The sequence below is a fragment of the Ornithodoros turicata genome, chromosome 5 (genome assembly GCF_037126465.1).
Source record: "Ornithodoros turicata isolate Travis chromosome 5, ASM3712646v1, whole genome shotgun sequence".
Lineage (NCBI taxonomy): Eukaryota > Metazoa > Arthropoda > Arachnida > Ixodida > Argasidae > Ornithodoros > Ornithodoros turicata.
Genome location: NC_088205.1, coordinates 6,218,183 through 6,243,769, shown reverse-complemented (window position 1 = coordinate 6,243,769; position 25,587 = coordinate 6,218,183). Strand labels below are relative to the sequence as shown.

Here is a 25,587-nt window from a genome sequence, read left to right as displayed (position 1 = left end):
ACAACGACTATGTATTCGATCCGGCCGAGTTCCTACCGGAAGTCGTTGCACACGTACAAGTTTACGAACAGACGCAGACATTCTTTTCCGTTTCTTTTCTATTTTCTTTTCTGTAGATTACGGGGCTTTATTTTTAGGTGCTGCAGAAAACGACGTCTGCCCGTACTACACAGTGGCAACATTTGCTTCGTGTTGTGATTGAGACTTCGTGTTGTGTCTGTCCCTTCGTGTTCCCTAGTCTCGGGGTTTTTACATTATGCAACATTTGCTGCTCGTTGTCACGTTTAAATAACGTCATCGAAGCTTAGAGGAAAACTAATGTACAAGCACACTTTCAAAAATTAAAAAAAAAAAAGGGTTATTCGTGTCCAAACATACCGCCCGGCGCGATTTTTCCTGACTTGCTAATTGGGACAGTAAATGTCATCCGGAAACAATGTTACGACCTCCCCCATTTCACGCGATTTTTTTATTTTTTACTTTTGTAGTTTCTCTTTTTTTCCACCGCTTTCTCTCGTTTGTGTGAAATCTGAAACTGCTAACCGTTGAGCAGTCGCTGGGCGACCGGATATGCAATCCAGCATAAAAGGAGCTGCGACAGTAAATAAATGAAACTAATGAAGTGAAAAGAATGTCGTATTCATTTTTTTCTTTTGCAACCATCCATCCTATGAAATGAATAACGGTCGCAAACAAAAGAAGAAGAAAGGTTCAGTTTATCTGGCTCTTTATGCAAGAATATTCGATGATTAGATATGCGGAAATGAAGCGATGGCAAAGGTTCACAAAGGCTCTGATAAATACTTTCATGCACTTCATGGACTTGAAAATAGCGGGACATGTGCATGAAAGGATGAAAGGCTACTTCTATGCTTGTAATCTACTACGATTCTGGATTTCTACGGGATTTGAAATCACGACTAAGAGACGTCAGTGGGCTGCAGTGGCATAGCGTTTGCAAAAACTTCTAATAAAAAAAAACGCGCATTTACGCCTTAGAATTTTTCGATTATTCTTCGACAGAAATATTCTGCAGTCGCTTCGAAAATCCAGCACACATCAAAATAACAATAATAATAAATATCGTGGAGGCAACACAGAATATTTATATTTACTAGACAAAAAAAAAAGAGAAGAAAACAAAAGTGAGGAAGAATGAAATATTCCTCACGAGCAAAGTCTGCACTCGCGCACATACTGCATGGGAAATCGAGTCCCTCGTATGGCCACGGTCTATTAATAGGAAGAAACCTCGAGACAAAAGAGTGCAATCTCAGAATAACAAGATATTGGGGAAAGACAGTCGAGAACGCAGCGATGATAAAAGCGTCTCCTACGATGGCCTTCGTCACAATGCTTTCCGGCCAGCGCTATGCGATCGATGTAGGATCAAGAAGAGCCTTGAGAAAGATGACCGTCTCTTCCGATTGGCCAGCTGCACAAAAGAGAAAGGTGCTCAGGGGACGGATGAAGTGACGCTGGCCCACATTGCTTGTCGACATCGGTTTATTAGCGCCCAGTACCGTCATTGCTGGTATGAGATGTGCAAGAGAGAGAGAGAGACAGAGAGAGATGGTGATGATGATGATGAGAGAGAGAACCGAAAGGGCGTACGCGGACCAATGAAAGAATATTCCCTTACAGTTCGCGTGAGAGCGTCGGGTATTCTCCCCAAGAGGTTTGCTTCGGTTGTATTCCAGAAAATTCTGTAGCGTATAGAACCTCGCTTGAAAGCAGATCAGGAATTTGTGGAGGAATTTCATCTGTAGGGGGACAGGGGATGTGCCGCCCGTATTTTTCGGGCTTTTGGGGTGTTTGGGGGGTGCTGTAAGACCGCTGAGAGGACAGGGGTGCTGGGAACACCCCTTTCCCTTCCCTATTCTGACACGCAAATATATTCGCCAAAACATTAACGTTCTGCTTTGTTTGCCTTGCACGAAGCAGGACAAAACAGGGGGGGGGGGGGTATGTTTTGATGCTGAAAGAGAGAGAGAGAAAAAAAGAAGAGAAAGATTAGCCATTGTGTAGGCTTGTTATTCCCAAAAACAAACACAAACAAGCAAAAGGAAGATGAAATAGCAGAAACACAGAAAATTATGAATAAATACCGGAAAAGACAGCTTCTTCGCTAATCGGAATACCGGACAAAACGGAACATCGCCGAATGTGACCCTTTTTATCATTATTGACCAGATACCTCGAACAAGTCAAGTTTTCTTCGCTGACGGTCACAAAATAAAGTCATCCTCCCCCCTTGAAGAGAGAACTCTCCTCAAGTAAAACCTAAAACTTAAATCTCTCAAAACCCTTTAATAACTTCCCTTAGGATTTGGTGCGCCATTTAGGTTGCGTGTAGGCACCTGAAAAACAAACAAACAAACAAAAACATTGAATTGAATTGGATCAATCTTATTAGTTAAAAAGACAGCGTTATTTGACGCCATTATCTTTGCAAGTGCTTGTTAACATAATTATCATCACACCATTCGAAGCTGAATCACATTGCTCTGGACTATTGCACAATTACCGCAACACCGAGATCAAGAAGACGACGCGAACGTTCTGAGACATAAATATATACGCCGAAACATGTTAACTTTCTGCTTTGCTTGCTTTACCCAAACAAAGGCAAAGGAAGACATCTCCGAGTGCGACCTGATTTCTTTTAATTCAAAATTCTCAAAACATGTCAAATATTCTTGGGGAGAAAACTCGCCTCGACAATTGCTGATAAGATACGAAAGCGGCGTCATTTGACGCATTATGTTCACACATTCTCATCATACCATCAGAAGCTGAATAACATGGACATTTCCACAACTACCTACCGACACAACCGCAATCGAGAAGAGGAAAAACCTTTTCGCTCCATTCCTCCCTTATTCCCCCATCTTCCCGGCTGTGTTCCCATCCCTGTGCGTTACCTAACTCCGCAACGTGCCGCATGGCGCCGCTTACTTCGCTAGCGGCGCTGGCTGCCGTCGTTTGCCAAGCGAGCGCGTCGGAGCCCGGTTTGCGACTGCAAGCTCGCGTCGTCGCTTCTTACGACCGCGCAGCATGAGGACGAAGGCTGCTTTTTGACGCAGAAGACGTGTTCAACATCGCTCGTGACATGGCGGCAGAAGAGGTCTGCTCAGAACGTCAACTGCCGCTCATTCAAAGGGATACCCTCTTGCAGGTGAGCCAAACCTCTGCGATGATTTGAAGATGGCACCTCCCCCCCCTCCCCCCCAGCCTATGCATTAATAATGCTTTCGCGCATGTTGCGCCTGGTCGTGAAAGGGGGCGGGGGAGGGTGAGCATTGATGAAGATCGGTGAAGCGATTTTGTCCGGCGCGTGTCAGCGGGATGAAAGCAGATGAGATTGTCCAGGCTTCCGGAGCGGGAGTGATCTCTTTATCTTTTTGTTGGCTTCATCGTGTTCGTGTCTCGACTGATTAGTAGTTGTACTTTGATTGCCTGCGTATATTTTATACGCCACCGCTCTTTCAAGAGCGGTTCCGGATTTTATTCACCTTAATAGGTTACTTTGCGTCCACTATACACAAACAACAACTCTATTTTTCAGGTGATGAATGGAGAGTTTCATATACAAAAATACGAGAGGGGGAGTTTTAAATATTTTGTTTACGTCTGTGTTTTGCACGGCTTCGCGCGTCAGCCTTTCTTGCTTGGTGTCTGTTTTAGGTGATAGCGCATACACCTCGACTCGTTCTTCACTCTCTCAACTGCTGTAAGATCTTTTGCTTCGGCACAATACCCAAGCAGCACAATGTACTGAAAGTCGAGTGCAATAGGGGTGGACGGGTATGTGGAAGGCCTTGAACAGACTTGTGAAACTAAAGAACATTGATAAGACACATACCGTCCACCCCTATTGCACCTGACTTTCAGTACATTGTGCTGCTTGGGTACATTTCCAATTCAATTTCAGGGAGTGCTCACCCGACGCTTTCTTTCGCGCATAACGACTGACAGTTCAGGCATCCCGCAAGCCGTGACAGATCTTATCTGATCAAATCGCTTGTCAGCACACCGCGACTAACGTTATCAGAACGACGCCGAAATGCGCCTCGGCCATGCACCGTTCTTCCATGTGATAGTTGTTTGAGTTTGCTCAGAAAATTTATTCGCCTGACGCAAGGGGAAAAGTCGAAACGGCGCTTCGTGTCCCCCGTGTATATGCAGCAACGGCGGATGCGGGAACAGGTAAATATTTGTACCTCGGGGATATAAAATATAGGCAAGGAATGAAGATTCGACGAACATGCACGTGCGAAAGGTGCACAAGCGACATAAAGCTTTTGGATCTGAATTTTGGAAAGAGAGACGAGATTTAACGGGCATCCTTATGTTACTGTCGTTTGGATTAGATTTTTTATTTTTCTAATTATTTGTATTTTTTGAGGGACGGTCTTTTTGAGGCACGTAGGGAAATGGTGGTGTGCGATTGGTCTTGAGTCAAACTGGCAGTTGTATCCGTGGCTACTTGAAGCCGGCTTTGCAGTCGCTCAACACAAATAGAGTTACTAATGTTAAGAAGAATGGAACATATTTGATCACGCTCTTCGTGTCCACTCGTTTGAAAAGAATAGTTTGTAACATGGTAGAAAAGAGGAAGCATGTCTAACTTTGTAGCGAGGCTGAGAACAACGTAAATACGAAAACACGCTCGACTGTCTTGCACCAGCCACAGACCGTTGCCGAAAGCGGTATACCTGCTGCGAACGAACTCTGTACCAGCCGTGTCCATACGTTGAAAGCATGAATAACAAATATACGCGATATACGATCGGGCGAATAAGCGCTAATGATGTGAAACAGATTCCTCTGTCCGTATAGACCATGTTAGACCAGTGCAAATATTTGCGTGATGAAAGAGATAAAAGAGGAGGAGAGGAGTCAGGCTAACATGGGTACAGCTTGCATCAGAGTTAACTTGAACGCCATTCCGGCCTGCGGACCCTGGTGGTGCTTAGTAGAACTAACGGCGGAGGGTGTTTTGGTTTCGTTTGTACACTTAGAGGGGGTGACCCTCTTTATGAAGGAGTTGTTTTCCTCTAGGCACTGAGAGGGTGGCTCGCTCTTCCCACTTCGCAGGCTGGAGAGGTGTTCAACTTAACATTGACGCGAGCTGTACACGAAAAACAACAACAACAACGACACAGGGGCTTACAAGGACATTCTTAGTCTATTGGACCGCGCGTGGGGGTTAATTGGAATACCGGGAAAAATTCAGGCCTCCCCCTTTATTTTTTTTCTTCAGTGCGACTAATTTGACACACTTTTTGGTATGATTAGGCATATTGCACGTACCTTGCGCTTATTCACAATATCAAATTTTACCTCTAATAGTTATTATCTCCTACGAAATTACCAAGACAACGTTACATGTGTCGAGGGTGCTATAGTGTGGTGATTGTACTGCACTGAAAGAAACACCCAGAGAAACATCTAAAGTTAAATAGAATACATTACAAACTGGTCAAATACGCGATACAAATTTATCCAGGAGCGCAGCTAGAGAAATATTTTGGGAGGGGTTCTATGGGAACTTTACATGGGAGAGGAGGATTTCACTCTCGTTTCCCTTTTTCAAAGGTACGGTTTCGGGAAGGGGTTTGAACCCCTCCGCCCCCTCTGGCTACGCCAGTGAATTTATCTAATCGCAATTAATATCGCATTACAACAACGATCACCAAGACTTAAGATCACCGGCAATCCAGAAGATGTGGGTTCGAGTACTACAGGCTGGCTAACCTTTTCAGTGACTTCCATCTTTCGTCTTTCACCAAGACTTCGCCGGTTTTTATATACGAATGTCGATCACTGATAATGTTCCATTCGTGTCAAGTTTAGCGACGCAGCAAAGTCAACCTTCGCATATCCGCTTCCGGATTTCCGACGAGATACGCTGTTTCCACCCAACCCTCGCCCGCTACAGCATGTGCTGACACGCGGCAAGAAGATCCACCCACGATGCAACTGTGAATGCAGAAAAGGAGAAAAAAAACCAAAGAAACGAAAAACCGCTTTTCGCACAACATCAGTGCCAGCAGCGTAAGTTGCTCGCGCTGGCTCGCTGTCAAGGCGCAAAGTTTCGGCTGCCTTACGAAAGCGGCCACGGCCAAACAAGCTGTGCTTCTTCGAACACTCGCCGGTCAAAATGCTTACGGGCTGGCCGTAAAGGCCCAAATTAGTTTCGATGTGCGCAATATGAGTCTGCGGTTTCGCAGCCGCAGACGGGTACTTGCAACACATACGTCTGTGTTCGAATACGTCGGTGCTAACGACTCTGTGGTTGCCGGATGTGTGACTGTGCGTTGTTGTGACGCCTGGATGTACACAGTGTGTCACTGTGGAACGGTGCCGGCGTCCGTTGAGATCACACGAGCCGTACAGGACCCGGTGTTGATTGTACCTAGGTGTCCACGTTTTCGGTTTTAGTCGAAAAATACCGAAAAACATACGCCGGGTAAATTTTCCCTCATTCGGTTCTAATCGAAAAACATCGTATACACAGGGACATTCCAGGAACGATGACAGAGATAAATTGCTGCACATGGCCCAGCACGTTGTTGAACGATGTGAACAACGTCCCAAGCAGCACAATGTACTGAAAGTCGAGTGCAATAGGGGTGGACGGTATGTGTCTTATCGATGTTCTGTAGTTTCACGAATCTGTTCAGGGCCTTTCACCTACACGCCCACCCCTACCCAAGCAGCACAATGTACTGAAAGTCGAGTGCAATAGGGGTGGACGGTATGTGTTTTATCAATGTTCCTTGGTTTCACGAGTCTGTTCAAGGCCTTCCACCTACCCGTCCACCCCTATTGCACTCGACTTTCAGTACATTGTGCTGCTTGGGTATTGCACTCGACTTTCAGTGCATTTTGCTCCTTGCGGTTGTTCGTGAACAATGTCAGTTCACGTTTTCGTTAGCCGTAAAACGTCACCGCAGCTAGCAACGCCACGGTTCAATGAGCGCGTCGTGGGGAAATTACATTGCGTTTTCTATTCGCCGATAACTGTCGCGTAAACCATGCACACGCCAGGAAAAACATCGAAAAACGCCGATTTCGTGAAAATCAATAAACACCGAAGAACATATGCCGAATCGGCCCAAAAATAGAAGCCGAAGGACGCGGAACCCTAATTATACCACAGTAGAGAAGAAGGATTCTTCATTCACGCAAAGTAACTTTGCAATAGCCGTCTGCAAGCTGAACACGACAGATTTATTAAAACACGTACACACGTGTGTGTCGCAACGAACAGTGTTGCGGTTGTGGATTGCAGCCAATACGAAAGAGCATGGGGAGGGACCCAAACGTGTAATTCTTAAGTTTATCCATGGCTGAACAAGACTATGTCGCGCCATACAACACAGCAGCTACACAAAAAAATGTGGTTTTGAAAGATCAAGTAAATATGTCCGTCTAGCTCACAGTAATTACGGTAAGACATGTGCCGTTATGAGAGTCTTTCGTAATTTCGTGGGCCTGCTTTTTGTTTCTTTGGCTCGGTTTTTCTCTACAAGCGCAATTTAGATTCATCCCAAATATTTGGTTCCAGCATTCTCAGGTCCACGTATGCTTCGAGAGTTCGCAGTCGGAAAAGTGCGTGCAGTTTATGTGCATGTACGAGCGCATAGCGCTGCTATCAATGTACCTGGGAGTCGTCTGGCTCCTTCCGCGAGATAATGTGGGCGATAAATATAGAGTTACCTATGCAGATCACCGGAATGGCAGGGCGTATCTCTAAGGAGCGTGTTTTTATGCGGTGTTTACAGACCGCATTCGTAGAAGATATTGAACCGTTCCGGGAAAGACGATGCACTGTTCCTGACAGCTAGGACAGGTGGGATTGACACGCACGGCTGACAAACAGTCCATGTGGGATGCAGGGGGAAAAATCATTCGAAAGCATCGTTGTAATGAGACGAGAAGGAGATAAAGTGATTGTGCACTACGGAGGCCGGCAGTTCTTGTCCCACAGGTCTTTATCTTTTTCTCTTTTTCTTTTTGTTTTGTTCATGGAATAGCAAGCCGGCGTGCTGTATGGCTGGCCCTTCCCTTTTCGTCTTTCTTTTTCTTTTCTTTCTGCCAATAAATTCCCTCCACCCCTACCAGAAAAAAAAAGAGAAGAAGAATAAAAACGGCACTGCACAGAAGTGATAGACTTTGAACATAACGTGCAGTTAATTTCACTTTTCCTATCCTGTTCACTTTTCACTTTCCTTCACGTTTTCACTTTTTCACATTTCACTTCACTTTTCACTTTTTCCTTCTTCATTTGTATTTCTTTGGGAGTGAGGGAAAATTGGGAAATAACGGAAGTACTACAATGTGTAGATGGAATATACAGGAGTACTGTGCTCGTACAGATTATTCAGATGCCGAGAGCATATTAAGGTGTAAAAAAAATGTAATCAAAAAGTGTAAAATTCCGCCATATGCAGTTTTTGGTGTGTCCCGCTCTGTAACGGTTCCTTTAAGTTCATGCGCCTGCTACTACTCATAAGAACAGTGAGCGCCAGTAGGTCGTAAGCTGTTCACGGTAATGGTTCCGAAAACTCGATAGACTCTATCAGCCCTATCCTTCTGAAGTGATTGAGGTCACTTTGCTGATCTTTGATCTGACAGCTTTCTTTTATCGTGTACGGTGAACCCTCGTTAATATGACCCCCGATAACCTGACATACGCGCTTTACGACCATACTCCGGGGGAACAATGCAGTGAAGCCTCTGAAAATCTCCCCGTTAATATGACCATTCCGCATTCACCAACATTTTCGGGAACGACCATGGTCATAATAAGGAGGGTTCACTGTACATAGTTTTCGCAGAGTGCTTCCGACCTATTAAAACTCCGGAACAGTTTTTTTAAAATTAGTTTTATAATGGGGGGGGGAGGGGAATATGTTTATTAAGAAAAAAGAAAGGAAAGGTCAGCCAGACGGAGGTCGGCTTGCTATTTCAAAAAAAGAAAAATGGGGGAAGAAAAGAAAAAGCGAAGAGGGGAAAGGAAAGAAAAAAAAAAGGAAAGAAAAGGAAAACAAAGAAGAAAAGAGAAGGAAAGGAAATGATGGCTTATAGAGAGCCTGGGTAAGTAAAAGTAATCGCCACGGAATTCTATAGAGTAAAATAGTTCACAGGGTAACCTGGGAATGCCGTACGTTTTACCCGTATAAGCGTGTCATCTGCAGACTGCATCTATTGTTCTCTCTGATACGGCATTATTTTGGCACGTGCTTATCCAATTCATGTTAAGGGGGAAGAACGACAAGGACCTAACTCTTAGCACACACAAACATATGAATCACATAAACCGTTCACGAGGTAGTTGTGATAAACACAGTTGACGTCACCCGGTTCTTCTGTCACCTGCTATATCCCGATGCGTCTGTGGGCTGCTTGGATTTCGGGTTTTATGTTTTCGAAATTTGGCAGTGAAATTTGGGGCGCTCTAATTCGAGTGGGGTGAAATCTGGCTTTTCTTGTAGCCAACTCTTGCGTAATTTTTATAAATGGATAAAGAACGCTGGTCGCTTTCGAGACTTTAGAAGGTGTCCCTATACACACCAAAGGATAATACCCTGCTGGCAGCTTTGTACGTCATCTTGAGTACCGCACTCAAAATACCGTATTTTAAGTACTTTTCTTTTTGTTTCTCATTTTCGTATTTTATTTTGTCCTTTTCGCTCCCTTTTCGCTTTCGTGCAAGCTACTGGCCTCCTCGAAGAACTCTAAACAGTTGCTGTCTTCGTTTCGTGCTCACCATTTATGAAGCAGGGATCGGAACCGGGACTGAACCCGAACCGGAAAAACCGTTATTTTCGGACGATCCCGTACTGAACCGGAACAATTTTTGTGCTTCTCCTGAACCGAACCGGAACTGAACCGAAAAAATTAAAAAAAAATCATACGGTTACTGGTTCTGGAATCGGTTCAGAGGTGAAATAATTGTACTACTGACCGACCTTTTTTTTTTTTTTTTTGACTCACCTGAAACTGTTCTCTCGCACCTTTCTCTTACAACCGTGTACGGTGAGCGTAAGCTCGCTTTTCATGTATAGCGAAATTACTGCCCATGAACCGGTTAAACCGGGACCGAAAAAAGTAACGGTTCCATTCCCTCCAAATGTTCCGACCGCTGACCGATTTTTTTTTTTTTTTTGTCTGCGTGTGTGCGGGAGAGGGTGTTCTCCCTGAGCCGAACCCGAACCGAACCGGTATACCTCAACCGGTTCAAGCTGATAGTTTCGATTCAGCGAAGCTAAACCCGAACCGAACCAATATGCCTGAACCCGAACCGGACCGAAAAATATACCGGTTCCGATCCCTGCTTTGAAGTGGGGTATGGGGTCTTGTGGCTACCACGGGGAAACGTATCATGTCATCATCACTTCCTAATTTATTGTTGTTGTTGTCCCTTTCCCCTGTAGAGCGAGAAATGAGGCGACCAGGCTCTACTGAGGTTGATGGGTTTAATGACGGTTAATGGCGATGAACCGAAAACGAAAGCTCGGGTCACGCGCAGTGCTGCGCGTAACCGATGGCGGTGCTGGTGATGATTATGACGCTGCTGCTACAGGGAGACTGCGGGGAGGACCATCGTGAAGCACGGGGAGACCGGGAGTAAAACTCACTGTGGCCTCCGTGCGTGTCCCCGGTGGAATGTTGGTCCCGGAGCCTCTTGACCGCATCTGGATGGGCTGCCAGCAGTCTGTATCGAAGCCTGGTGGGAAGGCAAGGCGGGCAGGGTTCTTGGGACTGGCATGACGATGAGGATGGGGCCATGCAGCCGCAGCGGCGTACCGCGACCGGTATGGGAGCGTGATGCTCGTGAAGGTGCCGCTGGTGAAAGCCCGAGGAGTGCCATCGCGAAGCATGTGGCGACGTGACGCAGAGTGAGAGACCATGGCGATGCGAGCTGAGTAGATGAGCGAGCTGGGTAGAACCATGGTGTTGCGCGGCCGTGCGTTGCGATGAGTGGAGCCGCGGTGAATGGACGTCGTCGCCTAGCGGTTCCTCGGTAGAACGTTGCACGGTACCTTCGGAGGTGGGCTTGCAGTAATTTGGGATGGTGCTTGGCCGAATTATGCCGAACATGGTGTTCGTTGTTCGGGTCACCAAATGTAGAGGAGGTGGTATTCCCCTACATGAGTCCTGACCGGCGATGATGGAATGTCCCAGCGGGCAGATGGACGTGGCCTCACCTTGAGGCTTGAGAAGTGACGCGGCGTCCGTCGAAGAGAACCTCCGCCTGCGCGAACCACAGCTGAGGATCGGAGATGGAGAAAGGCGGCAGGCGGAGCGGTGCCACAGAAGCCTCGAGCGGTGGAAGTGGCGGTGGCCGGCTGGGAGGCGAAGAGCTGGTGGAATGCTGGTCACCGTTCATGATGGTGGAACGCTAAGACATCACGTCCGGGTCACCAGTTGTAGAGCGAGAAATGAGGCGACCAGGCTCTACTGAGGTTGATGGGTTTAATGACGGTTAATGGCGATGAACCGAAAACGAAAGCTCGGGTCACGCGCAGTGCCGCGCGTAACCGATGGCGGTGCTGGTGATGATTATGACGCTGCTGCTACACCCCTCTTTGTTTTTCAAACTCTGTTTTTCAAATATACTTTTTAAAAATATTTTCTTCTGAGTACTACACTAATTGATTGTTTATGCTAAAATCAGGTTCACCTTCGTAACTTCTTTCCGCCGTCTTCTCATTCTTCTTGATGCTTCCAGTGGAATCCGTCTGGTGGTTCTTTTGAGGGGTTTATCCCACGTGAACTGGGGTCCGACGCAGGTGACTCGTTACTTGACGTGTTGTCACATGTCCAGTGCTAGTTTCGACCCCCCATTACGTTTTTGGGAAAGAACGGTGGATCATATAAGTAGCAGTGCCACTCACAGACACTTCAGTTTTCCAACATATTGGCAGGGAAGCGGTACCCTTTCTTCCGCACTCCTTTTCTCTTTAAGGAGGCGGTAAAGTGAGAAAATTTCTCCTAGCGGGATGAATGATGTCGTTACTTTGACACCAACACAAAAGGAACGAAATTCGTCCGTTGCGTCGTTCCTGGTTATGACTTATGAGCGAAAGAAGCTGTAATTTACGCTTTCCATCACCCTCTCCTCCTCAAGAAGCGTGACAACGCGGAGCGGGCTCTCATTGGTCTCCTCAAACGCTTTGTCCAATCATCGCGGGAGATCGTTTGGGGAAACCAATCAGAGAACTCTCCGAATTTTTGGTTATCTTGAAAAGGAGAAAGAAAGCGTAAATAGTTTTTTTTTTTTTTTCTATCGATCATCAATCACGAAAGACGCAACGGATTAATCCCGTTCCTTTTGTGTTGGTGTCAAGGTGTTGGTCATCTACCATTGCGCGAGAAGAAATATCATCGCACTTTAGTTAGTGCCTCTTTAAACAAAACTGAAAACAAACTTGCCCCATTATTGGTTCTGTGTAGGTAATATTTTTCAATGAAAGAGGCGGTTCACAACAGGGCGTTTTGAAATGCAACTCCTGTTACGAGCTAGTAAAGCCTATGCACAAATTATGACTAAAGAAAAATGCAGCAAACAGTGTGACGACCGATCCTCAGGTTCCCCTCTCATTTCCAACTATTTAAATTGCATATTAGTGGCAGTATGCGTTGAATATTTGCTACCGTACCTTAAACACCTTTTCACACGAGTCGGATTTGATTGATTGATCGGAATTTTGTACGCGTCTCCCTACTGGGAACGAGGCTTTTGCGAGCGTTAAGAGCATTTGCAGTGCCCGTCGTTCACGACGCACACATAAAATGTACGCTTTCACCCCACAATTCAATTGCATGATCAGATGCTGTGACAGAAGCCTCTGTTCCACCTGCGGTGTCGCGGCGAACACCCAGCACATTCTTATGGAATGTGCACTCTACTGCCTGCAAGGGCGGTTACTGCGTGATGAGCTTGCCCGTATCAGCAAGAGACCGCTCACCTTAGCTGCATTCATTGGCCCCAGTGAAGATCCCGTGCTCCATCGTCGGGTTCTTCACCTGTTCACGGACTTCCTGTCGTCCACTGGGCTGCTCCAGACGCTTTAATTCTTTCGCGTAATTTCATCCTTCCTACATCATCTTCATATAATGTTCTACGTACAATGGGGTAGGGTACCGCAGCACCACGGTGAAACACCCCATCTCATCGTCATCATCTATTGCTGTTGTTGTTGTTCTTTTTCTCTTTCATTTCCATTCGGTGCGATGACGGTGTTACATTTTATTCCACGCCCCTTACTTCACACATCCAATGACGTTTATCGGTACAAAGACTTGTAGTGTTGTTATTTGTACCGTTGCACCGTACCAGCGGCATTGGTGGTAGCCAAGGTCGGGCCGAAGACTCGGAGGTGGTGGGTTCGAGTCCTACCACCGGCTGTGCTGTCTGAGGTTTTCCCAGGGTTTTCCGAAGACTTTCCAGTCAAATGTCGGCACAGTTTCCCCTGAAGTCGGCCCAGGACGCATACTAACCCCCCTGTCCCCCACTCCTTCCTGCTGTCCTCTCTCCATCTGTCCACATCTCTACCACGCTCATAGCCACAGTTGCTTCGCGGCGCTAACACGGAAATTTAAAGAAACCTTACGTGTAGATCTGCTCCAATTAATAATTCGTTATAGGAAAATTTATTAAAGACACAAGGAACTTACCAAGCAACAAGTAATAATAGTAATAATTAATATCAATAATAATAATAATAAAATTAATATTAATAATTATTATGTACTGTTGCATCATTTTTTTCTTTTATCCATGTACCAAGCGTCCGCCGCCCTATAGAAAACGCTTCGTACGCTGCGGAAGTGACTGCTCGATTGGTTGAAAAACGAAAAACATGGAGATATATAAGTCCCTAGAAAGTCGGGACGGGCTACTCCTCTATACTCGGCACGGAAGTGAAAGACGAGCGCATATTTATGAACTTGTGCGGCGGAGGTGTTGCACGTCCCAAGCGTGACGCACTCGCAGTTTGCAAACTTAGGAGCTCGTTTCATTGGTCTCGGTTTCCTGCCCTTACGTCAAATAATTCTCCCCCCTCTCTTTCCGTTCGTGATATCGCATACACCGCTTTTGCGACTCTACAGGACATAAATTCGGACTGTCTCTATATGGGGCGCGATCGACGACATAACGAATAATTATCCATTACTGCTGACTGAAATGTCTTCCTCTTTAGCGAATTCGCCTTTTTTTTTTTTAGAAACTCCGTCTGGCAGCGAGGAAAGAAAGCAAGCGCAAAGCACCGGAAATCAAGAGATGATGGTGGTTGTGGGGGGGGGGGGGGGGGGGGGGGGCGATTTATTGGCAGAGAGAAAGAAGAAAAGGGAAAGAGAAAGGGGAAAGGTCAGCCACGCAGCACACCGGCTTGCTATTCAAAAAAGAAAAAAAAAAGAAAGAAAGAAGAAGAAGGAAAAAGAAACGGCATTCAGACGGCTCACAGGGAGCCCAGGGGGCCCGAATCACGTAGAAAGCGGAGCTGTCTGGCTTTTTCGGCTGCTGCCATATTTCAAACTCTATACTGTCACCTTGTTGTTAGGATACTTCCTAAAAGCTTCTTCCCATATAAGCAACGCATAGGGTCGCCTAATAATTCCTTTTTGAATTTGCAATTTTGCTTACATCCCCATTTTTTTCTTTATTCACATCACATCACATCACATCCTTTTTGAATTTGCAATTTTGCTTGCTTCCATATACTACTGCTTTCGTGACAGTGACATTAGATCAGCTCAGTATGTAATCGTGTGGTAAGATTCACTTTGAATCCATGTAGACATATACTGTTGTACTTACGGATTATGAAATGCCGTAGCGCCATAGTAAAGTGTCATTATATGAACATTCCGGAGCTGCAAAGAAGAATATCCGCGAGAACTTGGGACTGAACAACCAAAAAGCTACCAGTTTCAACAAGCTGCATTAGCATGGAACGTGGGCATGCTTAGCACAACCACAGCTGTGAGGCATATCTATCGTACGACTTCAAAGACGGGATCGAGAACGTAGTTCCGAATTTAGATGAGCCCATTACATGCAACCATTCAAACGCCCTTGGTTTTATACTTGGCTCTATAGGCGTTCCTTGCTTCATTGCCCGCTCTGCTGCTTTTCAATTTGAATTATTCGCCAGTTTTGGCTTCTTTCATAACACTTCGATTTATTTTCTTACTCTGCCTGCACGCCAATAACCAACTTGCATATCACAGCAGCTAATAGGGAGTTTTAGCAGATCGGAAGGTCTTTACGATAGCGATTCCGCAAACATGATAAACCAATCACCTGATTCCATTCAAACGGCTGACATCACGTTGCTGATCTTTGATTTGACAGTTCTATCGCGTCGTCTTCGTAGAACGCTTCCGATCTGCTGAAACTTCCTAGTGTCTCATTCCTTGTCGTCTCTCACCAACATATTTATCACATTGTAGATCATCCATGGTTGATCGTGACTCCGCAGGAAGATTAGATTAGAGGGGGGAAGAAAGGCTTGTGGGGAACTTGAAGTATGTGGTGTAAGGCTGCATACATAAGTAAAATAGCAAAACGGAGGGCGTGTAGATAGTAAATAATGCGGAAAGACTAATATCTTGTAACCCGCAACTTAGAATCTATCGTTGAAGATTAGATATCGTGTAAAGTCACCAATCGCCGTTACAGCTGCGTAATCAGTTGTCGGGTCGTTGATGATGTGGTAGTCTAACGATGCTGCAGTATTACGAATGTGTAGTATTCCGCCAGTAGAGCAGTAGGGTATCATTTTAGAGCGCAGCTCCCAGGCGCCCGTTCCTGCGTTGAGCGGCGTCGGCGTTGTAACCGGCAGAGCGAACGAGGAGTGAAGCGAAGGATGAAAATACGGGAGAGCGTGAGGAAGAAAGCACACGAAGCGAACGGCGAGAGTGAAGAGGACGCGAGGAGGAAAGCGAATGAGGGCACGCTTGGGAAGCCGGAACGCATCTGGTTGCAGTTCGGTAAGCTTGGCGCGAAATTTGCGACTGGAAACATGGCGGCCGCAAAATTGAACGTATAATATTGTCGTGTACCCCTGTGCCAAGAATCATCCGCAAAAGCTGGTATACGTGGCACTGTGTCGCGCTACGGACATAACCGGGCTGTACCACACCAACGGGGACAACGACTTCGCAACGACTAACGGAAAATAAAAACAGTGGTGTATAACTCAGCTTCAACAGCTGCGCTCAAATTTCGCATTGCCGACTATTGTAATCAACCAATGATTTTATTTTCTTCATTGATGTTCGTACAGAAAGCAGGGTGCCTCAAATATCAAGGACATCCATGTTGATCGAGCCTAATCTCCATGTTCTTTTTTGCCATGTCCTTTTCCTGGTCCACTCTCCTGGTGTTAAAGAAATACGAGAAATGTGTGTGTTGGTGGGGGGGGGGACTATTTATTTTGGCAGGAAAGGTCAGCTCACTATTCCTTAGCAAGATAGTTCCTTGCTGTGTTATTTAGAAATATGGAACTCAATCGCCACGCCACGCATACGGGGACGGACATTTACAGGTTGATTCCCTATGGCCGATGACACTATCGTGCGTTGTCCTTGCTACGTGATAACAGACACGCTTTTCCTACTTATATCTGATGCGTGATTTCTTTATTCAACTCTCTGACCAAATTCTGATACGTCTCAGATGACAATCTCGCCTTTCTTGACAGGTGTTCGTAGCTTCATTCTACACAGTTTATGCTGAATATATTCTTGCGGCCATACCTCCGATTCTTTCTTCACACCCGATCCATTCCCTTCCATTCTAGCTTACACTGCCGCTGAGCGCTTGCCTCGAGCGAAGCATTTTGTTGGAATACTCCATTCAGCACCATTGCTGCCCAGAGCATGCCACGCTCGGCTCATCAATACACTTCACGCACTCTAAGCGATTCCTGCAGACGCCTTTCTCTCTCGTGCTCTAACGCGATTAACGTGGGCATCTCTTCCGTTGATATAATTACCTTCAGTAGCGCCAGGAAGTTCGGGAATGTGTTGGGGGCTATTCGTGCTACTCTCGCTTGACTTGGACTGTCCTCGAATTAAGGCAGGATCAATGAAGCGCGCACCCTGTATTGTCCGTATACCTATGTTGAACTACCGTATTTTCACGCGTATTAGCCGCGGCTTATGCGCGATTTTTTTTTCTCACGGGTGCCCTGCGGCTTATCCACCGGTGCGGCTTATCTGATGACTATTTTCTCCTGGTATTTTCCCCGTACGCCGATTTTAACGAAAGGGCCGACAGTGTCTCTGGAACAGCACTGCCCTGCCGATGCACGAACAGTGCGTAACAGGCACGGGTCCACATTCGAGTAGATTGATTTTCCTGGGTCATTCCCCCAAGCAGCTTTAAGGAAAGTGGTGACAGTGATTCACGTCTTCTGGAAGATCACTGACCCATCAGTCCACGAAAAACACCCGACAAGGGCACAATCCGATCTTGGTAGAACTCCAGAACTGACCTCCTCTGTTGTACACTGTGCCGATCCCGGAGTATGGACCACAGGGATTATGGCCTTCTCTATGGTCTCCTTTGTCGCACAAATCAGTCGTCTCGTATTGCCCGCGGCTTATCTGCGGGTGCGGCTTATCTGCCAGAAAATTTTCAAAACGTCCCAAAAAACGCGTCCTGCGGCTTATCTGCGATGCGGCTTATACGCGTGAAATTACGGTACTCTGTCTTAGTTTTTATGCATTTATACTTATAATCACACGCACTCGCTTCATAAGCGGCGCAACTGTTTGGACAACATAGACAGGTCCGCTTGTCAGGATTATGTTTTCTTTTTTGAAGATCGCCGGAAAGAAAATGGGGTTCATTTCAGGAGCCGTAAAGTTGGGCGTAATGTGGTAAAAATGGTAATGGTACTGTGATGTTCCACGTAAGGTTTGTCTGCGCAGTGTGGTGACATGTTGCACGTGCCACAGGGTATAGGACTGCGGATAATTTGGACCACCTGAGGTTCTTTTGACGTGCGCCGGAAATCTCTCCCTCCCCTCCCCACATTGGTACCGCGCGCTCTCTCCAAGAAAAAGTATTATCCAGGGCTTGTAAGCTAGTTCATTTTGGTGTTTCGTTTCTCTTTTTCTTTCTTTTTTTTTATTTCATTTTCAGCGCCGATGACGCAAATCGGGGGTAAAAACGGTCCAGATTTATTTCCAGGTTGACCAGTAAGGTTGCGCGCTCGCGGTCGAAAATGATGGTTGTACGAATGACACGTGCAATACTTACAGTGTGGTCAGTGGAACTAGTTTTTAACTTATTATTATTATTATTATTATTATTATTATTATTATTATTATTATTATTATTATTATTATTATTATTATTATTATTATTATTATTATTATTATTATTATTATTATTATTATTATTATTATTATTATTATTATTATTATTATTATTATTATTATTATTATTATTATTACAGGTAATCTCCTTTAAATTAATGTTCGGATATCAGGAGAGTTTCTTCTTTTGTGTGTGTGTGAAACTGTTGGAGTCATACGTAACCCTATTTAGCCCCTTGTTACCACCGCGAAATAGGACATCATAGTGCCTTACACGAATGAAGACAGATGGAATAGACTGAAACCTAAACAAACCTAAACGAATATCTGTTCGGTTACGGTTCAAGTGTCAGAACCTTGAAAGCGGTTTCGGTTACGGGATTCACCGTTTTAATATATGCGGTTACCGGTAACCAAACATGTCGAACCGATATTTTTTTTCGGTTTTCTCTATATAGGATGTATCTGCAGGCTGCGCGGATGTCGCAAAGTGAGCTACAAAGTGCAAACGGGTAAAAATGAACATATTTATCTACCCCGCTCCGAAAGGGTGGTGCAGTGCCATCTATACATCTTCGACGCACTTTTGCCGTTTGCGACATTCCACGTAAAATAATTTGTTGCTGGCTCTGTTATATATCGCTCGATATTTCGCTCGTGCTGTAACAATAAGCTACAAGGCAAGAAAAACTGCGTGCGTTCAGCGGTTAAGCGAAGAGACTGGAAACAAACAACGTGCAATGCATCAGTTCGTAACTCATCAGAGACGTACGCAACACATGTCACATGATACGTGTGTCATTCGATTATGGGACCAAGCGCATAAGGTGGTATATGTTGTCTACACAACATCTGAATGAAACCCACATGTCGAAGATATCTACTTTAACAGAAGCACGCACTACACCACTAATCAGAGCGGTAAAGCTAGGTGGTGATGTTCTCATTTATTCTGTTTCCATTCCGTTGTAAAGCGTCGAGTTTTGTGTGATTTCCCTTTCTTTTCTTAATAACGCGTCCTGGAGTAGCCATGCAGTCCCGAATGGAGACTAACATCTCCATTTTTTTTCTTTTAAAAATCAATCAATCAAAGCGATACAAATATCGCATCCAAAGTTGTTCGCATTCACGCTTGAACAGATTCATATGAACCGGTAACCGAAATAACATTTTTCGGTTCAGATTACGGTTTCGCTTAATTGCCCATGGCGAATTGCGGTTACGTTCCGGTTGCGGTTCTTGAAAAAAAATTGGGTTCCAAGAGGTTTTCGGTTCCGTTCCGGTTTCAGTCCCTGGACAAGGGAATAATATGACCAAATTGTCCAACGTCCTGGGACGACTTCACGAGGAATTACGCGCTCGAGACTGAGACTTGCGGTTTACTTACGCTGATTGACGTGTACTTGAAAGATAGCATTGCCGCAAAAATGCCTACTGATAAACAGCAAATGCTTTACTGATAGAAACAAGCCGCGGGTATGGGTGCTTCAGCGCAGGTATATACTGACTTCTCACGTGTGAAACCAAGAACAGATCTCAGTTGTCTCGCGACGTAAACATCCAATTATTATTATTAAACCAAGAACTCGTTTGCGTCTTTAATAAACTAAAAATGATAATAAATTCTTCCACGTTTGTTCAAGTAATGATAACGTCAAGTGATCAACGTATGATAACGTCAAACGAGAATGGCACTATCACCACCGCTACTGGGTTGACGTGGAGCCACCTGTCTTCAAAACAGGGCTATCAGACTCTATATGGTGTGTTAGGACCGACGTTCCTTTCTGCTGATCGCTGTCACCCAGCAACAGGTGCAGCAAGCATTTATGCGGCTAATATCTGAGGCAGGAAATAAATTCATAAAGCAAGATCCTTTTCGCGGTTAACGTGTCGTCATATAAATACACATTATTACATAAATGTTAAGTCATGCGGAGAATGTTTCTCTTGTGCATAAATTCCCGTAATTCTTTCCTGACCTCGTCGTGAAATGTTGTACAAAAGTTGCACTTTATCGACTGAATACTGTACGATCCTGTCCGATCCTGTCCGGTTACTTACTCGTCCGGTTTAATTAGTTTCGCTCGATCAATATTGTTTGCGTAGTGAATGATCGTGCGAGGGAGCGGCCTGTGTATTTGTCGATTCGTGTAGCTTTTGTTACTTGGTAAAGTACCTCTTGTCTGCCGCGTATGTGTTATGATGTCATCTGATTGCCACTCTTGTGTATGATATGTTGCGCACTGGCACAGCGTAATTGTATGCAGATTGGCGAAATAGATATACGCATGTAACTGTGTAACAACGCCGCAGCAAATCTAGCCTTTATAAAGAAAAAGAAAGATAAAAATCAATTCCGGATATTGTTATGGTGAACAAGTATTGTTATGTAGCTAAACACGCAGTTCGTAAAAATATTTCAGGCGAAGAGCATTGGTTGGCTCTAGAACGACACTGACGATTATAGCTTAAGTAGCCTGTGCCTTTATACCACATTGTTCCCAATCTAATAATAATAATATATGGCTCTACGTCGCGAGAGAACCTAGAGAAGAACCGAGAGAAGTCCTAATCTTTGCCGTAGGTCCATGGGTGAATATTTGTGAGCCAAATATTGGGTCTGGTTACACAATCGAATTAGGTCAGCTTTGGATATCTCTGTCGGATCCGGCGAAGAACCGGCTGTGTCCGCCCATTGGTCCGCCTGAACGCTAACTGCATTGAGTTGCCAGGGTTCAATTTCATCTTCGTGGTCCATCTCATCGTCATCATTCGTTGCTGTTGTTGTTGTTGTTGTCATGGTTTCTCCAAAACGTGGTGGGTGTAGAATGTCTAGATTGTGTTTCACCTTTTGCCTTTATTCAGTGGCAAAACTGGTGAGTGTGTATACCTACTATCTCAGCCCAATTCGAGAAGCGTGGCCAACCCAACGTATCTCGTTGAAAATGTAGGGATACGTGACGCTGTGCGCGTGCCTCTTTGTCGCTTTGAAGTTTCCGCAAGAGACGGCGGAAGAGGCCGTTGTAGCCCAAGAAGTTCACAGCATTTAACCGAAGTAGTAATGAGTGCGTGATTAGCTAGTGCCTGCGTTCATTTCACGGTCCGTTCGTCAGGATCGAAGTGATCGAAGGTAAGCAACGGGACAGACCACAGTCCTTTGATATAGCACTCTCCACGTCCCGGAGCAGGCACTGTTTTTCGCGTGTGATAATACGGAGTCACGGAGTTCTCCTGCTGTTCCTCTCTCCAACGGGGCCCACAGAATGTTGTCCCGTCAGGTCGAAAGTCTCAACTTGTCCATGATGTCCTGCCAGCATTTGGAGGCCCTACACCACGTCCAACAAACTCCCCAAAGCAGTCGCCGAACACTTTAACGTTCCTGGTCACAATTTTGACAACATTAAACTATATATTCTAGAAACCGGGTTTAGATCCACACGTGACAGACGTGATAGGGAGTCTTATCTCATATACAAGTTCAACGCTCTTCACCCGTCCGGTATCAACAAATCACAAGGCACCCTAGAAACACTTCACAAATAAAATATGCTTTTCCCATCTACCTCCATTATCATCTGTTATGTTCTGCATGGCCACTGCTTTCTGCTCTCTTTATTGCATGCCACAACTTTGTATCACAAATATATATTTAAAAAAATTGCTCCTTTTGGAATTTTCCCCACGTAACCACTAACCTCCTTATCTTTCGCTATGCTTGCGAATTCTTGCCTGTTGTCCCGTTTCGTCCACGTGTTCGTGAACCTTCCATTTTTCTGCAACCGGTCTGTAGCCTAGATCACTACGTTCACATAATCCCCTCCACACTCTAACAAAGCAGCCATTCACTCCCGCCGTAAAAACCCGTACGGACCTTTCTTCCCTCCGGGCTGTTGACCCACAATTCGCATGAACCTTTAAACACGTCACACCTAACCCTTTAAATACCATGCCAATGATGAGGACGGTGCCCAGAAGAAGAACAGTCTCTGTTCGAAATATCGGCGGCTTCTGTCCTGAGGCAACTCCCTTCCTACATCTCTACCGGTTCGCTGGATTTCTACCCATCTTTGTACACTTCTGTTCTTTGAAAGCGACAGCCTTCTATGGGGCCCACCAACGTCGACAGCCGTGTAAGTCCGTACGTAACAGCTGTGGAGAGAGAAGTTGCAATGGCAACGTAACGAGTGCGGGCGCACGAATACCAAAAGCGGAAGATGGCCCTGACTACAACATTCAAACGCGTTCAGCAGAACGCCCAGGGATACAGCCAATAACATTTCAAAAAGTCCATCGAAATTATTCATGCTCGATGTAGAATAGACGTTATTGAAAGCGCAATTCCCTGGTAAATTTCGGACGTGCAGCCATACTACTTTCTGCAAAAACAGCAAACGATGTCGCCTTGCTATTTAACGATAGAAGATTTCCGTCTGACTTTCCACTCAGGGGGATAAATATTTCAAGTATATATACGAAAGCCGTATGACCGGGCTTGCCGGCAATAATAGCTCTAACCTCTGCAACAGCGCACTGGCCACCTGGCCGTTCCTGCGCGAATCCCACAGCCTCGGAAACACGTTTCTCTCATTAATGATATTGAATAAATTAACGGAGCACGGTCGCCACTGGGCATCATTAAAATTCGAGCCAGTCTCTTCGCAGCATTTGGATTCCAGGGTTCCACTGTTTGCGAGATAATGCCGTGTGCATTAATTGTAGCTCTGTATGGGATCTTACGATATATTTTGTATCATGAAGTATTTTTTATTCATTTTGTACCATCGAGCACAGGAGCGCTCTATATTACAAAGCGCGAGAATTTATAGGGTGTGTCGACAGTGATTATCTCTTCGTCTACGCGCTGGTACCTGTTCGTTTTCTGCAGCGGAGATTTGACTCCATCAATTTTATATATCGATGTAAATTGAAGTACCATGTGTGGTACAGCTGAAACATTGCCCTGTCGTCGCTATAGGCTTTCTAAGCATACATCGTTTTGTATTAAAGTTCCAATTGACCGTGGTTTCGTTCGTCGTATCTCGCATATTTACCTCTTCTTAGATTGTGGTAAATGACTGCTATTAGTGCTCGTGATAACACGTTCGCGCTTATTATATTTCCTGTCACGAACTTAATGAAATCCTTCATCATCTCAAGAAAACAGCATACATACCACACCTGAGCATATTTGGTCCAAAGATTGATCCATTAGACCCTGTGTACACACACCACAACTTTTGCAATCTGGTGTTGAGAAACTCATCATCATTGTTGACGTATAGGCAAGCCATGGGTCGCCACCACACATGACTCTGTGTTTATGTGTGATGACTGATAAACACATGACGCTGTGTTTATCAGTCATGTCTTTGTTCAGCTAATCATTGTCAGTCGCGATCGCACTAAGTGACATCGGGAAAATCTATTACTACCATTTGAAATGGTATTGCGCAATCCTGTGCGTCGTCGTACGGCGTCGCTTTGTCCAGTGTCGGTTCGGGTTTGTACACGACAGTCACGTAATGCATAATTGAATGGGAATTCATGCGGCGCATCGATCTGACATTGCAAAGTCAGTGATAGGAAACAGCATGGTTCTTCGCTGCAATGGTTGGCTAACTAGATACAGTGAATCCCGTTTATAACGAACTCGACGGTCGTGTGGAAACTGTTCGTTATATCCTGAAATTCGTTACAAGTGGAGTCTCGTTACATTGAGTATAATACTATTGACGGTCGTTTACGATGTGTTCGTTATAACCGGAAATTCGTTATAAGTGTGGCCGTTGTAGCCGAGATTCACTGTACATCGAAACATATTACGTTTTACGATTTGATCCGGTATACGACATTGTTATTTGTGGGAAAGATAGGGCTTCGTTGAGTCGCGGATTACTCTAAACACAAAAGGTCATTATAATGGACAGTAAAATGGTCAGTAAAAACGGACGCCCACGGAAATCTCACTACTGTGTATGTGCCACAAAAGTTCACGGCTATTTGACGGGACACTTGTGCGCGAAACGATGTTTATAAGACTCATTTTTGTACGTATTTTGAAACATCCTCTCTAAACAGAATGCAACCACAATTCTAACGTTCAACTGCGTTCTAAACGTTAATTCTGTATGTTCTTTCGCTCGGAGGAAAAAAGAAATAAATTGCGGAGCAATTACAACTTCTGTATGCTCGTCTAGATTGCAATTACTCCCCATTTTAGTGTCCCGGCCCTTAAATTCACACCCCAGTACTGCAAAGAGCCCCTAGACTCCGTGCATGGCATCTGCTCCCCAAGATGACTAAAGTTACTTCGTTATTTATTTATTTATTTTTTCTAGAGTGTGGCTGCAACAGCGACGTCGTTTTCTGGCACACCAAGGCCCCGTTAATCACCAACGCCGATTAACATTTCAACCCAGATCCACAGTCCCTTAACTTGAATTCAACGCTTAACTGTGCTTCACTAATGGAAGTTATTGTTGCTGGAACATTCATCACGTCACGTCACCAACTAACGTATGCAAAAAGAAAAAAAGAAGAAAAAAAAGAATTGTGTGTTAACTTCAAGTTTTAGCAACGCTTGATCTCGTTCCAAGGTTAACTAGCTTTGGTGAAACTAGGCCCAAGTTGCTTTTATGGTCAAACGGTTGTTGGGCCCATAGATTTCTATGGTTTGACCACTCCGTTTTGAAAGACAACTCTGTGCTGTGTGGAGGGCGAAGATCCTAGCGGAAGGTTGTGCGCTGCAGCCAGTGGCGTCGCCAGAGGGGGGGGGGGAAGTTTACCCCCCTCCCGAAATTGTACGTTTGGTAGTGGGTTTGAGAGAGGGAAACTAGGACGAAATACTCCTTTCCCATTTAAAGTCTTCATAGAATCCCTCCCGAAATTTTTTTGCTAGCTACGCCACTGGCTGCAGCTAGCGCTTGAGGATCCCACATGTGTAGGAGGTAATGAACATTTGCCAACTGAAGGCTGTTGAACGCGGGCTGAAATCCAAGTACACATTACCCCCGTATTTAATCACCGCGTGGGACTGCCGCTTTGTACTCCCTGTTCTAGAAAGGAAGGAGTACGCGAAGGCAAGCTCATGTTTCTGATTGGCAGACGAGATTTCCCTACCTTACGTCATGCATGCTTACTCTTCAATGGATCCCGTCTCATGTCGGCATCAGAGGCAACGAACGAGCGAACCAGTTAGCATCCTCAGCACACCACAGCTGCAGCCCATCCTTA

General features: G+C 45.3%; 1 protein-coding gene across 3 annotated transcripts in view; it reads left to right on the top strand.

Moving 5' to 3' along the window:
* Positions 1 to 25,587, top strand: part of LOC135393829 (dual specificity tyrosine-phosphorylation-regulated kinase 4-like) — a 117,683-nt gene that overhangs the window by 1,473 nt on the left and 90,623 nt on the right. The window contains exon 1 of one of the 3 annotated variants that reach the window (XM_064624122.1): positions 2,978 to 3,178. The exons of 1 other annotated variant lie outside the window; for it this stretch is intronic. In XM_064624122.1, coding sequence (XP_064480192.1) covers positions 3,113 to 3,178 — 66 coding nt within the window. In that variant the 5' untranslated portion in view covers positions 2,978 to 3,112. Of the gene's footprint in view, positions 1 to 2,977; positions 3,179 to 4,116; positions 4,210 to 25,587 lie in introns of those variants that run through there. One more of the 3 variants, XM_064624123.1, reaches the window with a different exon arrangement.